The sequence below is a fragment of the Lygodium microphyllum genome, chromosome 27 (genome assembly GCF_053477565.2).
Source record: "Lygodium microphyllum isolate KBCC chromosome 27, Lygodium_microphyllum_v1.1.10, whole genome shotgun sequence".
Taxonomy (NCBI): Eukaryota; Viridiplantae; Streptophyta; class Polypodiopsida; order Schizaeales; family Lygodiaceae; genus Lygodium; species Lygodium microphyllum.
Genome location: NC_141161.1, coordinates 74,001,039 through 74,028,699, shown reverse-complemented (window position 1 = coordinate 74,028,699; position 27,661 = coordinate 74,001,039). Strand labels below are relative to the sequence as shown.

The window sequence follows — 27,661 nt, the reverse complement described above, 5'->3', positions numbered from 1 at the left end:
CACTGAACGTTATGGTGTCAACTATGACAAGTTCCATGTTCAGAAACACAAGTCCAAATGGCAATGCTCCAAAGAAAACCAATCATCCACCTTTGGGGATGCTTTAATGGCAAGTGCAAGATCTTACATTGCAAGTGTGAACTGAGAACAAGTAGTGACCACACTAACATATTTGGTAACATCAACAATATGACCAATTATTGAGCATACTCCAGACAATATTTTGCTCGAATGATCCAAATGGGGCCCAAACTAAGGCCAAAATACACCAAAAGTGGTCCATACATGGAGCTGTACCAAAAATTAATTTTGAGTTCATCTGATTCCTCTGGAAGCATTAAAGTGGAAGCAAAATTAACAAGTCATGGGAGAGAAATTTCATAGGAATATTAAAAAGACCTAAATTTGGAAGAAGAAACATTCATAACAAGAAGAAAAGGGCTTTCAGACTTTTTTCAACATTCATGTTAAAGAATCCCTCAATTGTAGACAGCAGCTCACAACGGATCACATAAAAGGCAGAAATAGGCAAGATTCTTTAGTGCACATTAGTGCTTCTCTATCCCTTGTAACAAAGCAAAAGGGGCATTTAGCATACATTCACAGCACACACAAATGCTCCTCGTTTAGAAAAAAAAACACAACAGAATGTGATATAGTATATACTAGAGACATAAACTGGATGCTATGGCATTGGAGCCTGCATCATCTGTCTATTGGATAAAGCTCTCAATTCAAAGCCCACGAAAATGGTTTCTTATAGATCTGCAGTTTCGTTTATAAAAGATAGTCTATTTTTGTCATTGGAAAATAATACTTCAATCGAAACACCTAAGTTCTCAATGTTAAGTAAACAGCAAAATTTAACCACTGGAGGTTAAAGAACTTTGACCATATGAAAATTCAAAATAGATGCAAGTATTAAAGATTGGCATTTAAAATGACGTGCAAGTAAAATCTTTTCACACTGAATCTCAACAATTTCTCAAAATGCCCAAACCAGAAGGCCCTGACATGCTGGCGTAGCTGACAGGATCACTAACATTCATGAATGAATGAAAAAATAAGTTTAATTTGGTACATGACCTCCAAATCGACATGCACCTTTCGAGGGCTGACAATTTGCAACTGCTTCAACAAAAGGGCTTTACCCATCATTGATTAAACATATCATCTACAAGTTTTATGTGGTTGTAATGTTAGACCAGATACATTTGCTGTTTGCACTAGATCTAACTAATCCTCAATCCATCCACCTGAGAACTGGCCTTTGCTTTGTCCTGTGTATCTCCCCTGTGGAGGATATTGTGAGTGATTACTCTGTGCATTGCCTAGCCGATTATCATAAAGGCCATGAGAAGGAAGCAACAAAGGATCACTTAAATACAAAGGTTGCTGTTGAGGGCGTGGGAGGGAGCCATAAAATGCAGGCAAACCAGGGTCTGCTGGCCAGGTCCTTCCAGATATTTGGGAAGAATTAATGGTTCCACCAACTGAACCGGCACCAGTAAAACTGTATTGAGAATAAACATCTCTACCCCTGTCAGATCTTTCATAAGAAGCATCACCATAACGTCCACCCAAAAGAGGACCCATGCTTCTATAGTCACTACTCGAATCTCTTGGCAAATATCCTGCTCCAAAATCATTTGAACCTCTTCTAGCTATGTCATCAAAGCCTCTAGTTTGCATTCCATCAAGACCACTGCGGAAGCTTGACAAATCATGCATTCCAGCACGATGACCTTCTTGATCAAGATAATCCCTACTTTGGTAATATGTGGTTGATCTCTCATTGCTCAACAACCTCCGTCGATCCTCCCACTCATTATCAATACCATTGGCACTCAATCTCCTAGTACCCAGATCCCTAAGGTCCCTATCGGAGCTCTCCCTTCTTAACAAAGTATCATAATCCCTAAACATATCTTTTTTTGCATCTCTACTTGAAGACATGAGACTTTCGAGATCCACCACAGAGCTGGGCTTGCTTTTGTCTGGTGTTAACTCTCTCTGGGCACTATGCCTTGAGCTTTGCCCTTTGGCATCCCAAGTGTAACCCTGTGTTTCTGGGGATCTTGGTCTTTGTCCATATGACGACTTTTCAGGAGTCCTCTCATTTGGGCTATGGCCTTCCCAATTGTATCTTTCAGGCGAGTGCTTCCTATGATCTCCATATATGGTAGGCTCAGACTTCTGCCTGTACAACTCAGGTCCGCTTGATCTCTCAGCATAATTCCTGGAAGTGTCGCTTGGACCTGTCCCATCAATAAGGCCATGTCTGTCATATTTACCAGGTGATCTCTTCCCACCAACTCCATACTTGTCATATTTACTAGGTGAGCTCCTTCCACTATCCATGCTGCGCCGATGTTTTTCAGGAGATTTTTGCAGCGGTTTTCCATGACCAGATATGTCATTCCTCTTTTCTGCCTCTGACCTATGTTTCTCATGTGACTTCCGTACTTGACTCTGTATCTCATGTTTCCCTTCTGGCTTATGCCTTGGCTTCCCAGGGGAATCTGTTTTTTTAGAGCTCAGTCTGACAGCCTCCACCATCTTGTTACGATCATTATTGCCACCTGAAAATTTACCTTTTCTGCTGTCCTTTCTCTTGTCAATGAGATCCATTTTGCTGCTGGATTGGTTTCCTTGATACTTTCTTTCATCCTTGCCTTCTCTCGCCAATCTGTCAGCTGTTTTTCCATCACCCTTCTCACGAAACTGTGACCGCCCAAACCCATCAGTGTCCCCCGTATCCATCTGACCATCATTCTCAAACAAGTCTTCTACATCGAGTAGATCAGAACTCATTTCAGTAACCTCAGTCTTTTTTGGTTCCACATAACTATTTTCTGGCTCTATGGCAACATCATTAGAGCTTCTGCTGTCCACAACAGTATCCGCGATCATCAATGGGGGAATGGAATACGATGGACGTCTGTAGAGAGGACCAGAAAACCGAGGTGGTCCTGAAGTAGAATTCTGTGAGACATGCCCATTCTCTAGCGCTATGCTCCTGTGCTTTGCAGTCCAGTCTGGCCTGCTCCAGACGTATAACGGAGGGGCAACAGAATTCCAATCACCTAATGGATTCGAATTCACATCAACTGAACCTGGTAAATAAAATGACTGGCAAACAACAATAACTTGGAGTTGAGGACAAGCAAGATAACCGACTGACTGATACAGGAACCAACGAACACTGATGAAACAAAGTAAAAGAATGGGAACCGATTGAATGACAGTTCTTGCAAAACCTCACCTCGCCCTTTAGGAGATCAAGATCTTCCCATATGAGATCATATGGTTCTTTCTTCTGGTCCAACCTAAAGAAGCAAAGTGGGAAGCGTAAGACCTCTGATTAAATCATTGAAAAAAACGTGTTTTGTAATGGATATCTTTAAAAGAAAGAAAATGAAGTCAAGCAAGTAAGAACAAGTAAGAACTTTTGGCTAAAAGCACTTGCAATCACAAGGATAAGCCAACTATTTGAATGTTTCAGAACTAAGCACGATCAAATTAGACTAAAATTTTCCTGTGGATTTTTGCGAGGTATATTGAAATTGTCATTGTCAACCACATACTTAACAACATTTTAACAACCACATATTTAACAACATTTTATCTCCACTCAGCTTGAAAACATCACTCTGGACTGCTGGAAAATGCATGGTGGCTGAACTCTTTTGGACAATCAGCCCAGAATGACCAATTGGAACCAAAACAGCTTTTCTTGTCAGACATGGTACTGGTGATGTGATCTGGAAGTGGCTATTTAGCTTATGACAGATCATGCAACTGCTGGAAAATTGTGTTGGGATAAAGAGGCCCGGTAACCTCCGTGTATAGTACACACACATTGTACATGTGAACGCACCCTTTGCGTGCCCTAAGTATAAATATATTTTATTCTTTGTTTACCAACACATTGTTGGTACACTCTAATCGACTCGTACCTTTCACTTTCCTTACACTCTCTCCAGCCATCAGACTCTCACGCTCACTCCTGCTCGACCTCCATCTCTCTCAGCTGTGCCCCTCTCGGTCCAACTACTCGTATCAGAGCAAAGGGTTCTGTGCACGGTTCCCAACTCTAACACGACCTACAAACAGTTCGAGCCCCTGGCAACCAGTGTGTCGGGCAGCTGATGCGACAGGTCCAACGGTGGGCAGGCACAGTGGTCGTGTGACAGGCAACAAGGCAGTCAAGTGCAGGCTGAAGCATGTCAGGCACGACTGCAGGTCGACAGGAACGTGGACCAAGCGGCAGCAGCTGTTTGCGACTGGGCAGCGGGTGTGGACCAGGCGCCTGTTATTGCGCGGGGGCAGGTCTTGAGGCGCCGTGTCGTGACGAAGGGAACTAGAGACCATCGTGGCGAACTGCCGACGGGCAAGCGACGACCGGCAGATGACCCAGCGACAGGTGCTGCATCAGTTGCGACGTGACGGGACCACAAGTCAACCGACCCCCTTCCGTCGCTTTTTGAAAATCAGAAATTCGTTTTTCTTTAAATCCCTTTATCCTCTTCCTTGATGGGAGCGCAGATCACAAATCTGTGAGGATTCGAGCCAGAAATTTGGGGCTTTTCCCATATTGGACATAGTTCATGCCTATCAATGACTATCGAGTCAGAAATTGCAGACATTGCAAGTGACCCAAATTAATTTGGGGAGTTTGCCAAAATAGTCAAAATTTTGCCCCTTTGAGCAAAATTTCCTGACATTGGACCCCATAAACTTGGGGCTTTTCATGTATTGGCAAAGTTTTGCTCAGTTGGGTCAGATTGGCTGACATTTATGCAATTTTGGACTTGAAATTTTGGGGATCTGTGCAAAATTTGGTAAATTTCTGCATTTTTTGCTCGTTTGGTGGCTGGTTCATGTGCAAACAGCAGAAATTTACTTCTGGTTGAGAAAGAATAGTAGTACATTCTGCTGGTTCAGCTTGTGCTTTTGCAGATTAGTGCATTTACTCGTGTTCATGATAAAATGGCTGCAAATTCTTCCAATTCAAACATCAAGAGTTTGACGGAGATCAAACAGTTTGATAGTCATGGCTTTGACCTTTGAAAAGACCGTATGCAAGGCATTTTGTTCCTAAAGGATTGTGAGGATGCTTTGCAAGAAGATAAACCCGCACTAATGTTTGATACAAATTGGGCCAGAGAGAATAAAAAGGTTGTGGCTTACATAAAGATGGGTGTCACTGATGACAATTTGACATACATTAAGGGTTTAGACACAGGTTATGCAATATGGGAGAAGCTGAAAACTACTTATGAGATACCACACTTGTTAATCAGGTGCATTTAATGCGCAAGTTGGTGAATATGCGGCAAGATGAGTCAAAGCCTGCAGCTGAGCACTTGAGTGCATTTAGAGCGATTCTAAATCAGCTCAAAGATGCAAGTTTGGACTTTGATGATAAGTTGAGGGCAATCTTTTTTATCATGACACTACCTGACTCTTGGGAGACCTTGGTGGTTTCACTCAGCAATAACCCCAATCTCTCATATGATGGGGTAAGGGGTTCTATCTTGAATGAATAAATTAGATGTATGTCTAGTGGAGAAGGCAGCAACTCAACTTATAATGTAAGAGGCAAGGTGAATTGTTGACGGGCAAGCGACGATCGGCAGATGACCCAGTGACAGGTGCTGCGTCAGTTGCGACGTGACGGGACCACGGGTCAACAGACCCCCTCCCGTCGTTTTTTGAAAATCAGAAATTCGTTTTTCTTTAAATCCCTTTATCCTCTTCCTTGACGGGAGTTCACATGCCAGAAGCGCAGATCACAGAACTGTGAGGATTCGAGCCAGAAATTTGGGGCTTTTCCCATATTGGACATAGTTCATGCCTATCAATGACTATCGGGTCAGAAATTGCAGACATTGCGAGCGGTGACCCAAATTAATTTGGGAAGTTTGCCAAAATAGTCAAAATTTTGCCTCTTTGAGCAAAATTTCCTGACATTGGACCCCAGAAACTTGGGGCTTTTCATGTATTGGCAAAGTTTTGCTCAGTTGGGTTAGATTGGCTGACATTTATGCAATTTTGGACTTGAAATTTTGGGGATCTGTGCAAAATTTGGTAAATTTCTGCATTTTTTGCCCGTTTGGTGGCTGGTTCATGTGCAAACAGCAGAAATTTACTTCTGGTTGAGAAAGAACAGCAATACATTCAGCTGGTTCAGCTTGTGCTTTTGCAGATTAGTGCATTTACTCGTGTTCATGATAAAATGGCTGCAAATTCTTCCAATTCAAACATCAAGAGTTTGACGGAGATCAAACAGTTTGATAGTCATGGCTTTGACCTTTGAAAAGACCGTATGCAAGGCATTTTGTTCCTAAAGGATTGTGAGGATGCTTTGCAAGAAGATAAACCCACACTAATGTTTGATACAAATTGGGCCAGAGAGAATAAAAAGACTATGGCTTACATAAAGATGGGTGTCACTGATGACAATTTGACATACATTAAGGGTTTAGACACAGGTTATGCAATATGGGAGAAGCTGAAAACTACTTATGAGATCACCACACTTGTTAATCAAGTGCATTTAATGCGCAAGTTGGTGAATATGCAACACGATGAGTCAAAGCCTGCAGCTGAGCACTTGAGTGCATTTAGAGCGATTCTAAATCAGCTCAAAGATGCAAGTTTGGACTTTGATGATAAGTTGAGGGCGATCTTTTTTATCATGACACTGCCTGACTCTTGGGAGACCTTGGTGGTTTCACTCAGCAATAACCCCAATCTCTCATATGATGGGGTAAGGGGTTCTATCTTGAATGAATAAATTAGACGTATGTCTAGTGGAGAAGGCAGCAACTCAACTTATAATGTAAGAGGCAGGGTGAATTGCTGACGGGCAAGCGACGACCGGCAGATGACCCAGTGACAGGTGCTGCGTCAATTGCGACGTGACGGGACCACGGGTCAACGGACCCCCACCCGTCGCTTTTTGAAAATCAAAAATTCGTTTTTCTTTCGATCCCTTTATCCTCTTCCTTGACGGGAGTTCACACGCCAGAAGCGCAGATCACAGTTCTGTGAGGATTCGAGCCAGAAATTTGGGGCTTTTCCCATATTGGACATAGTTCATGCCTATCAATGACTATCGAGTCAGAAATTGCAGACATTGCGAGCGGTGACCCAAATTAATTTGGGGAGTTTGCCAAAATAGTCAAAATTTTGCCCCTTTGAGCAAAATTTCCTGACATTGGACCCCAGAAACTTAGGGCTTTTCATGTATTGGCAAAGTTTTGCTCAATTGGGTCAGATTGGCTGACATTTATGCAATTTTGGACTTGAAATTTTGGGGATCTGTGCAAAATTTGGTAAATTTCTGCATTTTTTGCTCGTTTGGTGGCTGGTTCATGTGCAAACAGCAGAAATTTACTTCTGGTTGAGAAAGAACAGCAGTACATTCTGCTGGTTCAGCTTGTGCTTTTGCGGATTGGTGCATTTACTCTTGTGTTCATGATAAAATGGCTGCAAATTCTTCCAATTCAAACATCAAGAGTTTGACGGAGATCAAACAGTTTGATAGTCATGGCTTTGACCTTTGAAAAGACCGTATGCAAGGCATTTTGTTCCTAAAGGATTGTGAGGATGCTTTGCAAGAAGATAAACCCGCACTAATGTTTGATACAAATTGGGCCAGAGAGAATAAAAAGGTTGTGGCTTACATAAAGATGGGTGTCACTGATGACATTTTGACATACATTAAGGGTTTAGACACAAGTTATGCAATATGGGAGAAGCTGAAAACTACTTATGAGATCACCACACTTGTTAATCAGGTGCATTTAATGCGCAAGTTGGTGAATATGCGGCAAGATGAGTCAAAGCCTGCAACTGAGCACTTGAGTGCATTTACAAGGATTCTAAACCAGCTCAAAGATGCAAATTTGGACTTTGATGATAGGTTGAGGGCGATCTTTTTTATCATGACACTGCCTAACTCTTGGGAGACCTTGGTGGTTTCACTCAGCAATAACCCCAATCTCTCATATGATGGGGTAAGGGGTTCTATCTTAAATGAATAAATTAGACGTATGTCTAGTGGAGAAGGCAGCAACTCAACTTATAATGTAAGAGGCAGGGCTGAAAAGAAAAACGCAAATGCAAGGTAGAGAAACAAGAGTAAGAGCAAAGGAAAGGAAAAGAGTGGCATTACTTGCTATCACTATGGTCGGAAGGGCCACAAGAAACCTGATTGTAGGTATTACAAGAAGGAACAAAAGAGAAAGAAGAATGCAAGAGATAAAAAGAAGAAGGAAGAAAAGACAAATGCATCGGAGACAACCAAAGGCAAAGAGAAGGCCAATGTGGGCTCTAGTGTGGTCATAGAAGAGCTTTCAAATACAAAGGCTGATGTATTATGTGCAATTGATTATGATGCCCTTGTAAGTCACATGCAAGATATGCAAATTACCAAGGCTGATGTGATTGATGCACTCTTGTCAGTTAATGATGGTGTCACTCAGACTTGGATTGTAGACTCTGGCGCCTCTATCCATGTAACTCCTTGCTTGGAGTGTTTTGCTATGTTCAATGCAGGCAATTATGGAAAGGTGTATCTTGAAAATAACCATGCTTGCAACATTGATGGGATTAACACGGTACACTTGTCTTTAGACATGGTCAAGAGCTTGTGTTGAAAGATGTCAGATATGTGCCTGTCATTAAAAAGAGTTTACTATCTGTTGGTCAACTTGACTTGCATGGCTACACCACATTGTTTGGTGGTGGTTTGTGGAAAGTGAAAAAGGGTTCCATTCTGATTGCAAAAGGAACCAAGAAGGGCACTTTGTATTATTTGCATTGTCAAGTCTTGAATGGCAAGTTTCTTGCAGTTGCTGAAATTTGTAGCCACTTGGAATTATGGCATAAGAGATTAGGCCATTTGAGTCAAAAAGGACTTGATGTCCTTACCTCTCTGAAGAGGATTCATGGAAAAGGCTCTAAACTTGATTTTTGTAATGAGTGTCAGTTTGGAAAGCAAATAAAAATTTCATTTTACTCTCGTGTCTCACATAAGTCCAATGTCTTGGATTTAGTGCATTTTAATGTGTGTAGTATGCCCATGAAATTGTTGGGTGGTGCTACATATTTTGTCTCCTTTATTGATGACTGTTCCAAGAATATTTGGGTACATTTGCTGAAAAAGAAAAGTGAAGTGTTTGCTGTTTTTAAAACTTTTTATGCATTTATGACCACTCAAACAAGTAGAAAGCCGAAATGCTTGAGAACTAATAATGGGGGTGAGTTCACATTGGTTGAATTTAAGTCCTTTTGTGACTTGCATGGTATTAAGAGGGAGCTTATAGCCCCTTACAGCCGTTCTTCAAATGGGGTGGTTGAAAGATATAACAGGACTTTATGTGAAAGAGTGCGATGCATGCTGTCCACTGCTAATCTCCCTCATGCATTTTGGAAAGAGGCACTCAAAACTGCGGTTCACATTTGCAACCGCTCTCCAAATAGGTCCTTGAATAATGGCATCCCTAAGGAGGTTTGGTCTAGCAAATCGGCCTCATATGACCATTTACACATATTTGGCTGCGATGCTTTTGTGCATGTTAGGGATGAGCTAAGGAACAAACTTGACCCAAAATCCACCAAAGGCATCTTCATGGGCTATGGTGATGAGGATAAATTTGGCTACAGAGTGTGGTTGCCTCAGTCCAAGAAAATTATTTTCAGCCATAATGTTGTGTTTAATGAGGCAAAATTGCTAAAAGGCACTTTGGCCTCTAATGAAGATCTGAAAAAGGTGAAGTTTCAGAGTTTGCAGCCACCTATTACTTTAGAAAATGAACCTCAAGGTGTTGTACTACAGGCTGAAACTGATGATCGGCCAATTATTTTTGAGCCAAATGATGATGGACAACAAATAGAAGCACAAGGAGGTCATGGACAGCAAGATAGGCTTGCTGATTATGAAAATGCAGGTGCTGCAAAATGAAAATGAAGGTGTTGTACAGCATGCTGAAAATGGTTTACAGCAGCCAATAAATGCTGAAAATAATATACCTCCAAATGTAGACCCAATTCCTGAAAATGTTAATCATTGGGTATGCAGGTCTACACGCGTAAGAAGGCAACCACATAGGTTTGACCCCTCCTTGCATTATGTGATGCTTACAGATGAGGGTGAGCCTCTTACATACAAAGAGGCCAAGTCATATAAGTTCAACAGTAAGTGGGAGCTAGCTATGCAGGAAGAGATTAAATCTCTATATGCAAATGATACTTGGGATCTTGTGTCATTGCCCAAGGGAAGGAAGCCACTTCTAAACAAATGGGTGCACAAAGTCAAGAAAATTGATGGGAAACCCAAGTACAAGGCAAGGCTAGTTGCCAAAGGATATGCACAAAAGGAAGGGATTAACTTCCAAGAGGTCTTCTCACCTATTGTGAAGATGACCACTTTACGTGTGCTTTTTGCTCTTACTACTGTTTTGGATTTAGAGCTGTATCAAATGGATGTAAAAACAGCTTTCTTGCATAGTGACATTGATGAGGAAATCTACATGAAACAACCGGAGGGCTTTGTAGTTCCTGGAAAAGAGCAAATGGTGTGTAAGCTAAAACGCAGCCTGTATGGGCAAAAGCAAGTACCACCGCAGTAGTACAAAAAGTTTGACACTTTTATGCTATCTCATGAGTTTACACACAACCATGCAGATCATTGCTTGTACATGAAAAAGGATGCAAATGGCAGCCCCATCATACTTGTTTTGTATGTGGATGATATGTTGTTAGCTGGGAAAATAAAGACTAGCTTGGATGCTCTCAAAAATCAGCTGAAATCAGCTTTCTCCATGAAAGATTTGGGGAATGTAGAGTATATTTTGGGCATGAGAATTTGTAGAGATAGAATGCAGAAATTGCTATTTTTATCTCAAGAAAAGTACATTGGAAAGGTACTGGAAAGATTTCACATGGCTGAAGCTAAGCCTTTTGGAGTACCCTTACCTCCTTATCTCAAGCTTAGCAAAGCCAACAGCCCGAAAGATGACATGGAAGCAAATGCTATAAAGGGAGTCCCTTATGCATCAGTTTGTGGCTCTCTTATGTATTCTATGGTTGCTACTCGTCAAGACATTGCTCATGCAATGGGAGTTGTTAGCAGGTTCATGTCAAATCCTGGCAAAGCACATTGGGAGGCTGTCAAGTGTATTCTTCGATACCTTAAGGGTACACAAAGAAGAAGTATTTGCTATGGGCAAGGTGCACTTAGTTTGCAAGGTGGTTGTGATGCAGCCATGGCAAGTGACTTGGACACTCGTAGGTCCACCAACGGGTACGTCTTTACAGTTGCTGGTGGGGTTGTTTCTTGGTGTCCCCCTCTTGGTCCAACAAATTGCAATGTGTTAAGGCCTTTTGAACCATCAGCCCAAAACGACTAAATTGGAGCCAAAACGGCTTTTTCTTGTCAGACATAGTACTGGTCAGATATGATACTAGAAGTGGCTATATTTGGGTATATTATTTCACTTCTAACAGATCATACAATGTAACTAGACAAGAAGAGATTGCCCATACCGATAGTGATCCTTCCAGACTTGCACAAAGAATTGCACAACAGGTGAGAGCACTCGCTTGTGGTCAACAAGATGAAGAAACGTGACCATATTGTTTTCCTTAGAGAATAATCAATCAGGAATATTTCCAAATGGTGTCAACATGAGTTATTGCCAATGATGCCAAGTTGAGGTTCCCATATTTTTCTTGGTTGGCTGTTTATTTTGACTTCTTAAAGCCACAACATGTCCTTGATCTTAGACTACACCAATGCAATATGTTGAAGCATCAAAACGGAATCCATGTGGTTTCTGATGATTAATTGAATTTAGCAGCCTTCTTGGTCAAATCGTGGAGTGGACTTGCTATCCTTGCAAAATTCTCATGTCTTGGAACTGTCTACAAATCATTTACACAAGCTAGATCAGACCACTCTTCTGAAACCCACCGCTTTCACTTTCTCCAAATCCAACTAAAGTAGGCTTTTGGCAATTTACTTACATCTATTCCCTAGTTTTTGCTACAAATTTAGGGAATGTTTTGCAAAAATTTTCTAAAACGTGTATCCTAGGAAAGGAACACCTTTCTTTTGTACCGGAGAACTTCTAAATGAAGGGGTCTGGAAAACTCATAGGACAAGCTGCAATTTCTTCAAGAACTTGCTAACTAGTTTCATTGTTTTTTATAGAATTTCTTCATTTCCTTTTGCATGATTTACAACTGGACCCTCATGCCCTATATCATTTGCTAACATCTAAATTTTCCAAGTGATATCATAGTCTACTATAATGTTGACCTTTTGGGCAAGATACCTCTAAGGATGAACTCTAGAGGTTCAAAATGATCTCCAACATCAAATAATTTCCAACATGAACTCACATCCTTGCAATGATGAGCTTACAATGGATTTGCCCTTTTTAGTAAAATAATTGATTCGGATCGTAGCTTTGTTAATGATATCACAATAAGCAATATTTGCAATGATAACTTCCTACCTAGGAAGTTCCATACTACTGCGTCTGGTGTTCCCAACCATTGCCAGCACTAGCATTTGCTTCATCTGCATCCTAACGCGACTACTTTCTAAGCTGTGTTACTGGTGTGGCTGCATGCATCATTGTCCACCTTCCTTGTTGACGCCTCACTACCTACTACCTCGATGATCAATGTTTTGCAGTTTTCTCACCCTTTGACATCTCTGACTAGTGGTTGCAATAGTTGGGATCCATCTCTGGTGGATGTCATTACTCTGCCCTTGAGCATTTTGTACACTCTTACATTCATTTACTGCATTGATTCATTCACTTCAAAGTTCTCTCCTTTCTTTGCTTGTCTTTGTATTTTTGTATTTTGAGTTTTGTGTTTTGCGTTTAAGGTTTAAATTTTTCACGTCACTATCTGAGTCCTTGTGTTTCAGTTGTGATCGTACTACTTTTTGTGTTTCCTCGATGCAAACCCTAGCATATCTTCACATGGTATCAAAGCCAATGCTCTTGTAAAGAGCATCCTGCAGATATTGTGGAGGTTTGGTCTTGCTTGAGATAAACAAATGACATGTTACTTATTCATAACGTCTCAAAAACCGTCTTCTTGAGTTTCCACGATGTCTTATCAAGCTTCTCCATCATTGAAAGCCCTAAGGAGGTATTATGGACTTAGCAAGGAAAACAATGTCCCACCTTCACCTTCTTTCTCTTCTCCTTTGTCAAAACCCCTCTGGCAACAATTACCTAAGAAAAATAGGTTTTGCACACACCACCATTGATTGGGCCATGTGGACAAGAAGTGACATACCAAAGCCCACAACCTTCCTCCTAAGAAACCTCAAAAAATTGTTGCAATTGCCTCCATTCATGCTGGACAATCTATCCGTACTGTGCCTCCCACCAATGCCCCTATTTGCTCCTCCTGCCACAGTGGGCATTGGACATGTGGCGCGTGGACAGCCCCAACAACCTATATCTTTAAGTATCCTTGAAGGATTCATTGATTGGTCTACTAGATTCTCACCCATTGCACTCTTTGCATCCATTCCAAGGTCTCCTCTTGCAACCCATCCTAGACACACTTCTCCATCTCATCAAGTGTTTCATTGGCACATACTTGCTAATGGACATACACAATGGTAGTCACATTGTAGTTACGCGAAACAGTGCTTAGGAAGGGGCGAAACACCGAAACTAGGTCAAAATCTCCTAAAACGCGTTTCGTAGACCTAAACATTTTGGAATTGCGAGACAGCACATGTGGTCTTTCAAGCCAAACCCGAAACATTTCCAAAAAAAACGTTTCAAGACATAAAATGTCTACATGGAATAGGATGCAATGTTTATAGTCAAAAATTGAAGATTTAAAACCTTTTAAGAAAACATAATAAATGTTAAGTCACAAATGTGCCATTTTGAGTGTTGATCAAGCGTAATCAAATGAGCCGTTTCAAAACAACCTGTTACAAGTAAAAAGGGATTTGTACTAGCCCTTTTAATCATGACCTTTCATAAAAGAAAAATCTTGATTCCTCCACGTGTGAACATTAAAAAAGAACAATTGAAATGAGAATGTGCCCACAATTTGGTTCCAACTATAGTCTACTGATCAAGTGACTCTCTCTCTCTCTCTCTCTCTCTCTCTCTCTCTCTCTCTCTCTCTCTCTCTCTCTCTCTCTCTCTCTCTCTCTCTCTCTCTCTCTCTCTCAAAATGCATTCTAACTTATAGCTTCATTAACATCTTTCAACTTACTGTTTACAACTATAAGTTCTTGCATAAGAAAGTTTTTAAATCTTATTAACTAGGATATCATGTAATCCTTGTCTTTCCTAGATAATGTGGCGTTCATGTTTCTCTTCCCGTTCCCGTTTCAAAGTTTCCCTCAACTATGAGTCACATCCTTAGTCTTTCCTTCTTTAGTCTTCCACTACATTCACTCATATATACTTACTCATTGCATTCTTTTTTCATTTAGCTATCATTTTCCATTTTGTTTTGCTTTGGAGCATCTCACTACTAACCTCTTTTGTAAATTCTGATCTCTCTTGCAAGGTTTCTATATTTCAATGTAGGGCTACAAGGCTAACATGCAGATTTACATTGGTCCTTCTTGGGCTAGATGTCAAAATAACAAGTATGCTCTAATACCATGTCAAAATAAGTGAGTGCAGAGAAAGTGTAGGACTTGCAAATAGTAACACAAAGTGTGTACGGCAAAGATGAGAGAGAACAAAAACTCAAAAACACAAGAAGAGCATGGCGATGATGCACAAAATCATGCTATGAGAAGAAAAGTTGATACAGCAAAGCCGAAGCTCAAAAGTAACTACATTGTCCTGTTTGGATCAGGCGATAACATGTGGGGAATCTGCATGCACAGTGAAGGGAGCAAAACGCAATCCTTCAAGCAATGGGCTATCGAAGTAATCATTGGAAGGTGAAAGTTAGCTGTAAAGGGAGCGGACTGCAATCCTTTAATGCCATCAGAGATATAAAAGATAATCGCCAATTGTCGAGGGAGCGAACCGCAGTCCTTTGATGCCGGAAGTGACCTGGGCAACAAGACGCAAATCCCAGAGCGTTGGAGCTATCAAACATAGGGAGAGTAGCCTAGATGCTAACACCAAATGGACAATGATGACGTGAATGGAGGATGAACCGACCTGCAAAAGCACAGGTGCCGACAGCCTTTGTGATAGACAAGTGATGCTAGGTGATGGAGGAGGAGCCAAGCTACAAAAACGCAAGTCCTAGTAGCCTCTGTGATAGACGAGTAATGCCAAGTGATGAAGGAGAAGCCAAGCTACAAGAATGCGGGTCCCAACAGCCCCTGTGACAGACGAGTGATAAAATCACTAACGCTCGATGATGGAAATTGTCGCTAGAGGCTAGAATGCTGACATCAAGCTTGAGATAATGACGTTGAGCAAGGAGAAGGCTTCCGCACTGAAAAATGCAGGAGAAGGTAGAGCCTAAAGGAGAAGGATGCTGACACCAAGCAAAGGATGGTGATGCCAATGGAAGATGCTCCAAATGCAAGGTGTGATACTAGAATAGGGTGCCTGAAGCAAAAGGGAAAGGGTGAAGGCAACCACGAGCCATAAACTGCAATGTCCTCCGAAAGGGGCGTGAGGGCAATGCAAGAGGCTGGTGAGAGAAGGGAGATGGCGGTAGTGATCGAAGAAGGTGTTGATGAATGATTGACGAGAGGTGCAAAATGAATGAAGTGACTACCTATTTATAGGCATAAGTTGTCTAGGACCACTGTATGGGTGGGTACCCGCTAAAAAAATGGGCAAAATGTGGATACCAACTCTTTTTGGGGCTGTCAGTGCAAAACCCTAAATGAAGTGTGTAAACTAAAAAAGTAGTTTCTCAACACTAGAAACATGAGATGCATATCGTTCCTTTCATGGTTTCATCTTCCTAGGAGATTTGCTCTTCTACTAGTATGGAAGTTTCCTCTCTCGAGACAGATCATATAGCATCTCTATTGATGTTATCATGGCAATAACTTCTACCTTGCTCTTCAAGTCGGGATGCTTCATCCTCGTCTTCATCTTCATCATCATGGTTCTCAGCACCACACAAAGACTGAATCAAGCTCCTCTTCCTCCTTCGAAATCAAAATCCAAGGTTGAGACGGAATTCTTACTCTTTGATAGTATTCTACAGGTTTCAACAATTCTTTGACATCGGCCTCTTCCCCCCCTCCCCTCTCTCATTGTACCTTCTCCTTTGCATTGCATGATTTCATCATCTTTGTAAAGGACACTTGAACAAGTTTACAATTTCCCCCCAAGGGACTCTCTCCAAATAGCATCTACTACATGCACATTCTCCTCATGTAGCACTAGTATGCACCTCATTGTACAGAGCACCCTTGAGAGAATCCTGAGTTGTCTCTACTGATGGTTCTTCACCACGTGACCATCCTTCATCACCCTTTCCCTCAATATCGATACTCTCAAGTGGTTGGATTAGCTTATTTATTTTGTAATGTATTGGATAACCATCTCTTTTCATTCTCCTCACGAAGCACAACTATTTGAAAGGCCACAAATTATATCTATTCCCCTAATAATAATAATAATAATAATAATAATAACAATAATATAGTGTGGTTTCATCCACCTTTGTAAGATTTGGTAGGCCACTGGGCAACCGGTAAGCACCCATTGTCTGAAGCCATGTCCTCTCTAGGTGACTACTTTGACTCCCTTGATAAGATAACTATCACCTCTGTAGTCTTGGTAGGCCAATGGACAAAGCAACCACCATAAACCCCTATCCGATGCCCTGGTTGTTGTAGGTTGGGATGCCTTGGGGTAAGATTGAGCTTGAGGTTTTTTTCCAGTTCCTTCTTGGTCCCAGTTTTGGACCTCGAAGGGAACGTTGAGCAAAAAATTCATTATATGCTAACTAGCTCTTTAAGACAACCCCAAGACAATGAATTACCAAAAGTTTTATTAAACGAGGAGTGGTTCTAGAGAGTTTTTGTGTCCCACATGCAAAACCCTAAGTTGGGAGGATCCTTTTACGTCTATACATAGAAATGCTACCCACCATTTGGCCCTATCCTTCTATGTAGGTTTCTTGCATTCACAAGCAAATTTCAGCCATCAGCCTTTCACTCAATGGTTGTCCAACCCTCACAACTACTACCACATCATCATCAACCTCTCCACCACCTATCATCTTCATCTTGTTGCCACCTTGCTGCCTAGAGAGTTCTAGGCTACTACATTTGGTATTCCCAACCATCACCACCATCTTCTACACTAGAATAGCTTGCATTTGCTTCATTTGTATCCTAGTAACCGACTTTATCGCTTGGCGACTTCTTCTTGGGTTGGGTTTTGTAGCTACTATGGCCACCTGCTCTCCACCTCCTCTACTATTCCCTGCCTTGCTGATTAGTGTTTTGCAGTTTTCTCACCCTTCGACATCTCTGACTAGTGGTTACAACACTCAAGATCCATCTACAATGAACGTCACACTCTTAACACTCGCTACTCTGCCCTTGAGCATTCTATACACTCTTACATTCATTTACTACATCGATTCATTCACTTCAAAGTTCTTTTCTTTCTCTGTCAGTGTTTGTGTTTTTGCGTTTTGAGTTTTGTGTTTGAGTTTTGCATGTCACTCTTGGAGTCTTTGTATTTCAGCTGTGATCATACATCCTATGTTTCCTCAATGCAAACCCTAGACTATCTTCACAAGGGCTTACCAAAGGATTGATTGATTCCTATAGAGTGGCTTTCATTGATCAAATCCTAATCCCAACCTTTATTACAAGGTTGTGGGTGATGTATCTTAGTCATTTTACATGTGGATGACTTGATTATCACAAGGAGTGACTTGCAAGAAGTTCATCTGACTCCTGAGATCTTGCGGCAAAAGTTCGACATGGACCTAAGGATCCTTCACTTCTTCCTTGGACTCTAAATCTATCAAATGGCACTGGGCATCTTCATCTCCTAGCATAAGTATCATCGAGCTTCTTTCAAAGTTTGGTTTAGGTGATGTGAAGTATCTCAAGAAACTATGAAAAGTAAGTTCAAGATTTTGTATATAGTGAGCGGAAAGTTTTTTGTTTTTTGCGTTTGTGTGTTTTGGTTTGTGGTGTGGGGGGGTGGGTGGTGGTTTTATATTAGGTACCATTGCTTTACAAGCATTCCTAATCGCAGATCTTACCATTGAGCACTAGTCATAAATCATTTTTCGGATGCATTTCACATCCAACCCTAGAAAAACATCCCATATCCTCAGCAATTGTCTCCTTGTCCCTTTTACTCAAACCTAACACCAAGGGAGATGGGTGACAAGAAATGTTTTGGCATAAGTTTGGTCAATTATTTGCCTATATTAAAACCATTGTTCGTTGTTTGTGTCTCGTTTTGCATGTTTCTTGAGTGCAACCTCTCCAACCTTGTGTAAGCAATCAACTTCTTGCAATCTTACTTCTCATTCCAATAGTGCAAATTCTCTCAACTTAGCCTACCCTAGCCATTCTCATCTTTATTTCAATCTGTTGAAGTGCCCAATGCACAATGAAGATGCAATGGTCAACGTTGGCAATGGCAAGGAGAGAGAAAAACGTGAGCGACAATAGAGAGTAGAGCATGAGAGAGATGCACAATGTGTGGGTACAATAGAGTGTACCTCTTTTAGGTTTTTGAGATAAATATATGTAAAGTACAAGTGCTAAGGGAGCATTCATACCTGTGCATCTATAAAAGGCACGATTGAGGAACATCAGTCATTTACTGTTGCTGCCCTATCTCAACAGCCTATAGATGTTGTCACCTGCTGTTGATTGGGCTTCTCCTATCCCTCGCTGCCTTAGAAGGTCCTCCAATAGCCGCAAATCAAACCAACAACATCTTATTCCTTTATCTTGCAGGCTAAATACACTAAAAATGCCTCTCTCCAATCTCTAAAGACGTTTTTCAGTCTTACATGGGCATTTTTGACAAGTGACAGTCTTCCCAAATGGTTTTTCCAACATTATCCATAATTAAATATTAAATTTCAGTCTTTAAATACTGAAAATTAATCTAATAATTATTTCGGTGCCTTGAAAAATAATCTAACTAGCCAATAATGGCTAGGCAACTTCCATTCCCGAGTGTCTCTGCACCATCTTTGACCATCAGATTGGCGTTAGATACCATTAAACACAACTTTTCTAGTGTCACCAACTGACACTTATGGCTAAATGAATGACCTAGGCCAACAACTAGCACCACGCACCACCAAGTACCTGTGCGGCATAACTTATAGCACCTTTTGCCTTTGACATCTCGTGTTTTCCTCGGGTCTCAAACTCATAAATTTACTCTAACCCCAATTACACCTCATATGTGCAACATTTACTTAACCATGTGATTAAAAATTAATCGACATGTTAAGTGAGGTTTCAAAAATACATGTCCTCATGGCAATACACATGCCAAGAATGTGATTTGCCTCACCAAGATCCTTCATGTCAAAACTAATGTGTAGGTTTTGCTTCAATGTATCCAAAGCATGAGCGTCCCTATCACCAATCAACATGTCACCCACGTACAAAACTAGCATAATAAGTCTTGCCATTTGTTGCCTTTTTGGTATATAAGCAATGATTCACTTGACTCCTTTTGAATCCTTGAGATTGCATGAATGTATTAAACTTATGATACCATTCACCCAGTGCCTGTTTTAACCCATACAAGCTTTTGTGGAGTTTACATTCCATTTTTTCCTACCCCTTGACCACAAAACCTTCTAGCCATTGCATATATATGTCCTCCTGCAAATCACCATATAAAGAAAACATTCTTTACATCCATCTATATGAGTTCCATATCCTCACATGCAACCAAGCCCAATATGGTTCACAAAGTAGTCATCTTGACTATAAGAGAAAAGATCTCGTCAAAATCAATCCCATATTCATGCTTGTACCCCTTTGCAACAAGTCGCACTATATACTTTGGCGAGTAACCAAAAATGACCTTCATCTTGTAAACCCATTTGCACGGTAGGAGTTTGTCCCTTGGAAAGATGCACCAAATCCCAAATACCATTCTTCTTTAGAGATTCCATCTCCAACAACATAGCTTTATGTCATTTCTTGTTGTCTTCTATGTCCATTGCTTCCTTCAAGCATTAATATTTCACCACAATCTATCAACGTGACATAATCAGCAGCATAATTTACACCAAGAACAAACCTATCTAGATGTTTGGTATTTCTAGTCGACCTACGAACCCAATGATTAGTGTTTGTTGGCTATTCAGCTTGCATATCTGCATTAAGAGCTTGCTGCTCAAATGGTTCAGCATGCTGTCCTACATGGTCCAGCTGTTCTAATAGCACATTTTCATGCTAAAACCGTGGTATATCATGGGCAACTTCTTGTTGATCGATTTCAACATCATTCCCTACATTTATAGGGTCATTTACACCAGGTATTTGTTGTTGTACAACAGGCACTCTTTGATGTCCTACAAGTATCTCTTCTTGGAACATAACCCTTCTAGCTTCCCAGTCTTTTCGGGATGTTTATGCATGCAATCTTCCCTAAAGATAACGCCATTGCTATGTACAATTTTCCTTTACTCGAGATCCCATAATCCATACCCCATTTCACCCCTAAAACTTTGGCTCTAGTTTGTTGCATTGTTCCTTGCATATACGCACAAATGCCTCACAGTCAAACACTCTCAAGTGTGCATACGAATGTGATTTTCCCGACCACACTTCTTGAGGGTCTTTCCCTCCCAAAGACCTATTCGATGATCAATTTATCAAGTGTACGACTGTCATAATAACCTCCTGCCCAAAATCCATAGGTAAATGTAGCATGAGACAGCACGGTATGGACCTTCTCCTAAATAGTCCTATGCATACGCTCTACAACACCATTTTGGGGCAAATTATAAGAGATAATGAGCTCCCTCTTTATCCCTTTGTTGTAACAAAAAGCCTGAGAGACTTTTGATACATATTCCCCACCATTGTCAGAGCGAAGATGCTTTAATGTCTTGCTGGTCATATTTTCAACAAGTGCTAGGAATATTTCTAACTTATTAATGCCTTGTCTTTACAATAGATTGGATTAACCCATACTTTGCTTGTAGCATCATCAACAAATGATTAAATATTTCTTCCCCCCTAGAGACAACTCTGGCATCTCACATGTATCTGAAAGTACCAACTGTAAAGGTGAAGACTTTAACGAAAGATACTTTTTATGTGACATTTAAGCATGCTTACTAAATATACAATGATCACAATGGTCAAATCAGCATACCTCAAACACAGCAAATAACCCAAACGAGAAAGCACTTTCATTCTAGTTTAACTCATGTGTCCCAACCGGTCACACCACAAAGAAACACTTAGCTACTCAATTATGGCGACAACACCGTCACACACACTAGATACATGTAATGGATACAAAGTGTCACTCTTAGAGCCTTTAGCAAAAATCCTAGATTCCTTACATATCTTGCATTTGCCATCCCCAAACGGTATGATAGCCTTCTTCATCTAGCTGCCATGTGCTTATCAAGCACTTCTTGAGCTAGGATACATGCCTCACATTATGCAAGGTGAACACCAAACCATGCTGAAAGGCCAATTGTACACTACTAATCCCTACAATGTCACATGCATAGTTGTCCCCCAAGTGGACAACACCATGTCTACCACCACTATAGTCAGAAAGCTACTCGTGGTGTAGTGTCACATGCAATGAGGCACCTGAATCAAGAATCCAAGTATGCATGTCATCATCAAAATCTACAATCGATGAGTGTGCACTAAAAGAGAAACAAAGAGTACATCCCTACCAATGTCACTGTCGTGACTGGCTACATTGACTTCCTCTATTTTCACACTACTCTTCTTTACATATTGGCTGTCCTTTTTTGTCATCTTTGCTATCATTAGTGATTTTGCCTTATCTTTTTCTTTCTTTCACTTAAAGCAATCCCGCTTGAAGTACCCTTTCTTGCCACAATGATGGCACTCTGCATTTTTTTCTAAGAGACTTATTGCGTGCTTTGTTTTCAGAATTATCCTTCTGTTGGGATCTGCCTCTAGCATATAGTGCATTGGAAGACTTGTTTGCTGAATTATTTTACCTATTTATCTCCTCCATGAGTAAAGAGCTCTCCACATCTATATATAACACCATGGCATTGAAGTTACTCATTGCTGTCCTAAAAGTGTCCCAACTTTCAAGCAAACTGTACAACAAAAATGTTTCCTTAAACTCCTTATCAATGTTAAATTCCAAAGCAATCAGCTGGCTGAAAATAGAGTTAAACTCATTCAAATGTACAAACATAGCTGTATCTTTCTTCATACGAAGGTCCATTAATTTTTTCAACCAATAAACCTTGCTTGTTACACTTTTCTGAGCATATAACTCCTCAAGTCTTTACCACATATCATAAGTAGATTTCAATTTCTCAATGTTAAATAGCAATGTCTAACACCGAAAGCTCTATGGTACAACGTGCCAGCTCATCTAACTCATCCCACTCATCTTGATCCATTGTTATTAGTTTTACCTCTTTTGTCTTTATGAGCTTCACTTGTTTCTTCTACACCAAGACATTATCGCATTGCTTCTACCATATAGCAAAGTCATGTTTACCCTCCAACTTCTTAATGTGCAAAAGATTGCTGCTATCACTATTGCCAACCATGATTTACAACCCAAAAGTGACTCAAAAGTCAACAAATGTAAGCCCAACTAACACACAAATGACCAAGGTACAAAACAAGTACCAACCAGCCATGAAAAACCAAGTAATTGCAAAAATTTCAGATCTGCAAATCAATTTTCAGAGACAAAATGTGTTCTACAACACACCACAAGTAATTGCAGCTATGCCACGGGCTAATACATCAATTGCATGAGAAAGCTCCAATTTTTAGTTGGAATTTCTGCTCCAAATGCATCCACGGGCACAAATTTGACTCACACGGTCAAAAGCCCCAAATTTTTCCGAGGTCCAATGTGCTCAATTTGCATAGGAATTATACTACAAGTGCATATCAAGTCCAAATTTGACCCAAACTTTGCAAATTTTGCAAAAGCCCCAAATAGTGTGGGATCCAATGTGTCAAAATTTCACAAAATTGTACCTGTCACTGTGCAATTTCCACAAATACATGAAAAGCCCCAATTTCTAAGACCCAATTGTGTGCAAATTTCACAGATTTTCGTCAACGGAGTAAAATCTCCTAGCATACATCGGAAGCCCCAAATTACAGGAGTAAATGCATGCATAATTACAAAGATTTGTCAATCTATGCATATCCGCACGTGACAGCCCACAAAATTTGCCAAAGGATGAACCTTTTGAAAAAAAAAACGTGATTTTTGTCAAGGAAAAAAAAAGGTGGAAGATCAATAGCTTCTGCCGGGACCAACGCCTGACCTACGCTGACCTGGGAACTGCCACTGAAACTGTCGCCTGACTGCCGGACAACTCCACACGACTTGCGCTGAACCTGCGCATGACTGCAACCAGCAACGTGCAACCTGCCTGTGACCTGCGCCTGGTCTGTGTGACATGTAGACTGATCAGAACTGAAAACAACTTGCTGCTCTCTTGCGTAGGACAAGCTAAAACAGCTCGAGCGAACTCCGGGAAGCACGCTAACGATGACCAACACTCTTATATACCAGTTTGAAGGGCCCGGTGCACAGTGGAGATGTGATGGTCAGTGATGGCAATGGCACAGAGAGAGAGAGAGAGAGAGAGAGACCTGAGCAGCACTAGAGAGTAGAGAGTGAGAGAGTTGCACGATATGTGGGTACAATAGAGTGTACCTCTATTAGGTTTTTCAAATAGATATATGTAAAATACAAGTGCTGAGAGTGTGTTCACACCCATGCATCTATAAAAGGCACGGCGGCCCTTTACTCCCAACACCCATGCTAATACCATGTTAGCTCTATTCCAGCCCTATCTTAGAACCCATAGGATGTCTATTGCATTTCTTACATGCTGTCCCACCTTTGTCCTCTTGCCTAGGTTTGGCCATCCCTAATCCTTGCCTCGTTTTCCATTCCATGTCCCATGTTTCAATGTGGTGTGGACTTTCAGGCAGCACCTTACCACCTTGGTACTTGCCCCTCTCTCTATAATGTCCAACCCTACTTTTGTAACTTCAATAGCTACTATAAATAGTGTAACTATCATAGTAGCCATTTTCTAGCTTCCCGTCCCAGCACCATCCCATCCTTGCACCCTCCCATTCTCATCCTCACGTTATAGTCCCCCTCTTTGGTTGACAGGGCACGGTGATTCACAAATTCTGGCCCCATTCCAGTCCCAAAAACCATGGTGTTAATAAGATGATTTTTCTGGCCTCACCTTTACATTTTTCACATATGTTCTCTTTTCTCTAAACTTGAATGCTAGCAAATCAAGACTCCCTGTCTCACCTAATGTTATAATGAGAAGCGACTAGTGACCTTGGTGCTAACAAATACCTTTTCTTTTCTCGAAACTCATGTGCTGGTAAGACAACATTTTCTTGTCTCATCTCAATGTTAAACATACTTAAAATATGCAAACTCATATGCAGTCATACCCCCTATAAAACTAACTCAAAATTAAGCTTGGTGATTTTCACTAAAAATACCCTACTGCTGTCTATGCCTTGCATTAACAATGCCAATAATACAAGCATTGGATTGAAGTTACCGTTCAGTTTCTTTTGGAACTATGAGCACGACGAGCTTTGGTTTGAATGCTAGAGCATGATCAATAAATTGAGTTGCAAGGCCACCCTTTACACCGAAAGGAGGATTCAACCCCATAATCTGCACAAGTAGCCGATGCAATCAACAGAAGTAGAGAGCTTCCAAATAGCAAAATGAATTGGGAACTTTATGATTTCACTCTCAATTTGTTGCTCCAAAAGAGTTTAACTTACTAGCCTATTTCCATCCACCAACTCTCCCTGCTTCACTGTAAACCAATCTTTCTTCACAAAACTGAAATCATTCTGCAAGATTCACAAGTAATTCAAATCTTCATATATCTATATTATGGCTAAATTCAGTGCTTGAATGAAAGAGACAACCTTTATTAAATTTGAGCCACTAAATGACTTAACCAGCCTTTCATTGAATCGTACTTGATCTTTCCTAATGCTTGATATTAAGTCGGTCTTCTAACCCAGTTGCTTCTAACTACAGGATCCACATTTAATCATATACTGACTATGTAGCTAGCCGACACACTTTGAAGTATTTTGACCAAATAGCACATCCTTAGAAGATAGAATCTTCAATTGTGCCTTAACTACTAGAAGAAGTTGGATACTTCGAGTGTGACTTAACTAGTAGCACGTGAAAATGAATTTAGTAAGATCCAAACAACTGCCATTCATCCTATCAAAGCTAATATTTTGCATATGAGTATGGAGAGAGTATTGACATGAACAAGAGCTATTATTAACCCAAAGTGCTAAAGCGAGATGCAATAAATTGAAAACGCAAGAGGGAAAGAAGACTCAAGAACATCTAATCAAAAGGAATGAAAACAAAATAAGGATGTTGAGCTAAAACATGCTTTTCAGCTGATTAGCATTCTTAAACAGCCCCAAAACACACTTAATTAATGAAAAACCCTAAGAAGGGGAGCGGTCAAAGAGAGTTTCAATGGTCTCCCAAAAACCCTAATTTTTGGGGGCACCCTTCAACATCTATAAATAGGCAAGCTGCCCCCATTCAATCTATTCCGTCTATGCATGTTTCACACTCTCCAATGCAGATTACAGCCATCGGTCTACCTCCACGTGGCTGTCCAGCCTTCGCTACTGCTGCCACCTCTCTCTCCAGCCTCGCAATGCCCTAGCACCTTCTTCCAGCTATCGCCCACTGTCTAGCTTCCTCCCAGGCTGCATTTGGCCTCAAGCTGCCATCACCAGCATCTCCAACATCAGGTGACATCCTATAGCTTGCGTTTGCACCCTTCTAGAGCCGCCTAGCATCATCTCTCCCTTCTACAACTGTCACCTCTGTCTCAGGCAGCCCCTAGTGTCAGCGTTTTGCAGTTTCTTCTCTCTTCACACTTTGACTAGTGATTACAAACTTGGGATCTGTCTCCGATGGACGTCACACTCCAACATTGCTCTGCCCTTGAGCACACTGTACACTCTTACATTCATTTACAGCATTCATTCACTTCAAATTTGTGTTCTCTCTCTCCCTTCTTCTGTTTGTGTTTGAATTTTGAGTTTTGGGTTTAGCGTTTGAGTTTTGCTCTCTGTGTTTGTGTTTGTCTCTTTGTGTTTCTGTCGTTGTCGTACACTCTATGTTTTCCTCAGTGCAAACCCTAGAAGTTTTCTTCACAAAGGACCCTATTTCGTTCCTACATGTGGAGGGTAGTATGACACTCCTTCAACATCCCTCAACCCCCTCCCTTAAGAGATGGTGGCTGTTGGACTGCCATAAGCTCATCAAGCATTCCTTGTATCACATATGCCATATACACAATTCGTTCACATTGCCCAATAGGGCATATGCTGCTGCCACTTGCTGCATTCATGTACATCTCCTTCAACATAGCTCAACCCCCTCCCTCCCTTAAGAGATGGTGGTTGTTGAACAGCCACCAGCTCACTAAGCATTCCTTGTATCGCGTTCAGCATATACATGCTTTGTAAGTATTGTCTAAAAGGGGATCTACTTTTATAATAGTACGATGACATTGTGAATCATTGAACAAAAATATGTCTTCTAGTCATCTGACGTTAATAGTTAGAATTTTTTAAGTAAACTTTATTGTTTAACATTAATATTTTGTATTTTGGCGAAATGGAGAGAGGAAACAGCCCTTGGTTTTGGGAAATAAGCATGCTCGATTTGTGGTTCTGTCAAGCAGCATATCCGCATGTGATGGATAGCCCATTAGGGCATGTGCTTTTGTTAATAGTAAAGTTGGTTGAAACCTCTTGCTTAATCTAAAACACATCTCATTGAGGCAGAAGTTGGCAATGTCATGCTCCACAAGATGACACAGGGGAAGGCCTAGCTTGCCAATCGTGGCCTCTGTCCATGAGAAGAAGTCGTACCATCCTCCTAATACTACAATTACTCACATACACCATCTCCTCCAATAACCCCTACTGCTATTGGATGTTCATCAACAACCACAAGAGCAAGCTCATGCCCACACCCAATGCGAAGGGCTTTTCTATGGTCATAGGAAGACTGCCCGATATGGTGAGCAGCACTCCAAAAGCACACCATGTAGCCATCTGAAAGGCCCATGGCCTTACAAGACCTATAGGCATCAATGAAAGTGATGGTCCGCTGATAAAAGACAACAAGGCAAGACACAAGGCTGATCATTGAGATTCACGCCAATGTGGTACATCAAGGGTGGCAACATGAGGGTCTATTGTTGCCCTTGCATCATCATGGCCATAATCCCCTTGCTTGAAACACGTGCATGAGTTGTTTCTTGAGGAGGGATCGACAAATTCTTTCATTCCAAATGCACCATCAGAAGTAAGCCTAGAGAAGCATGGAAATAGGTGGGTACCTACTTCCATCATTTTGTCCTTGAAAATTCTCTCCTTGTCAAGGATTTTTATGGCCACATGCTA

At 41.0% G+C, this 27,661-nt stretch overlaps 1 protein-coding gene across 1 annotated transcript in view; it reads right to left on the bottom strand.

The window, feature by feature from the left end:
* Nucleotides 1-1,052: 1,052 nt before the first annotated feature.
* The window catches only part of LOC148012471 (protein ENHANCED DOWNY MILDEW 2-like), a 41,262-nt gene continuing 14,653 nt past the window's right edge, over nucleotides 1,053-27,661 (bottom strand). The window contains exons 16-19 of the mRNA XM_087669421.1: nucleotides 24,980-25,051; nucleotides 24,748-24,866; nucleotides 3,266-3,329; nucleotides 1,053-3,132 (exon numbers count right to left, since the gene is read on the bottom strand). Coding sequence (XP_087525547.1) covers nucleotides 1,237-3,132; nucleotides 3,266-3,329; nucleotides 24,748-24,866; nucleotides 24,980-25,051 — 2,151 coding nt within the window. The 3' untranslated portion in view covers nucleotides 1,053-1,236. The remainder of the gene's footprint in view (nucleotides 3,133-3,265; nucleotides 3,330-24,747; nucleotides 24,867-24,979; nucleotides 25,052-27,661) is intronic.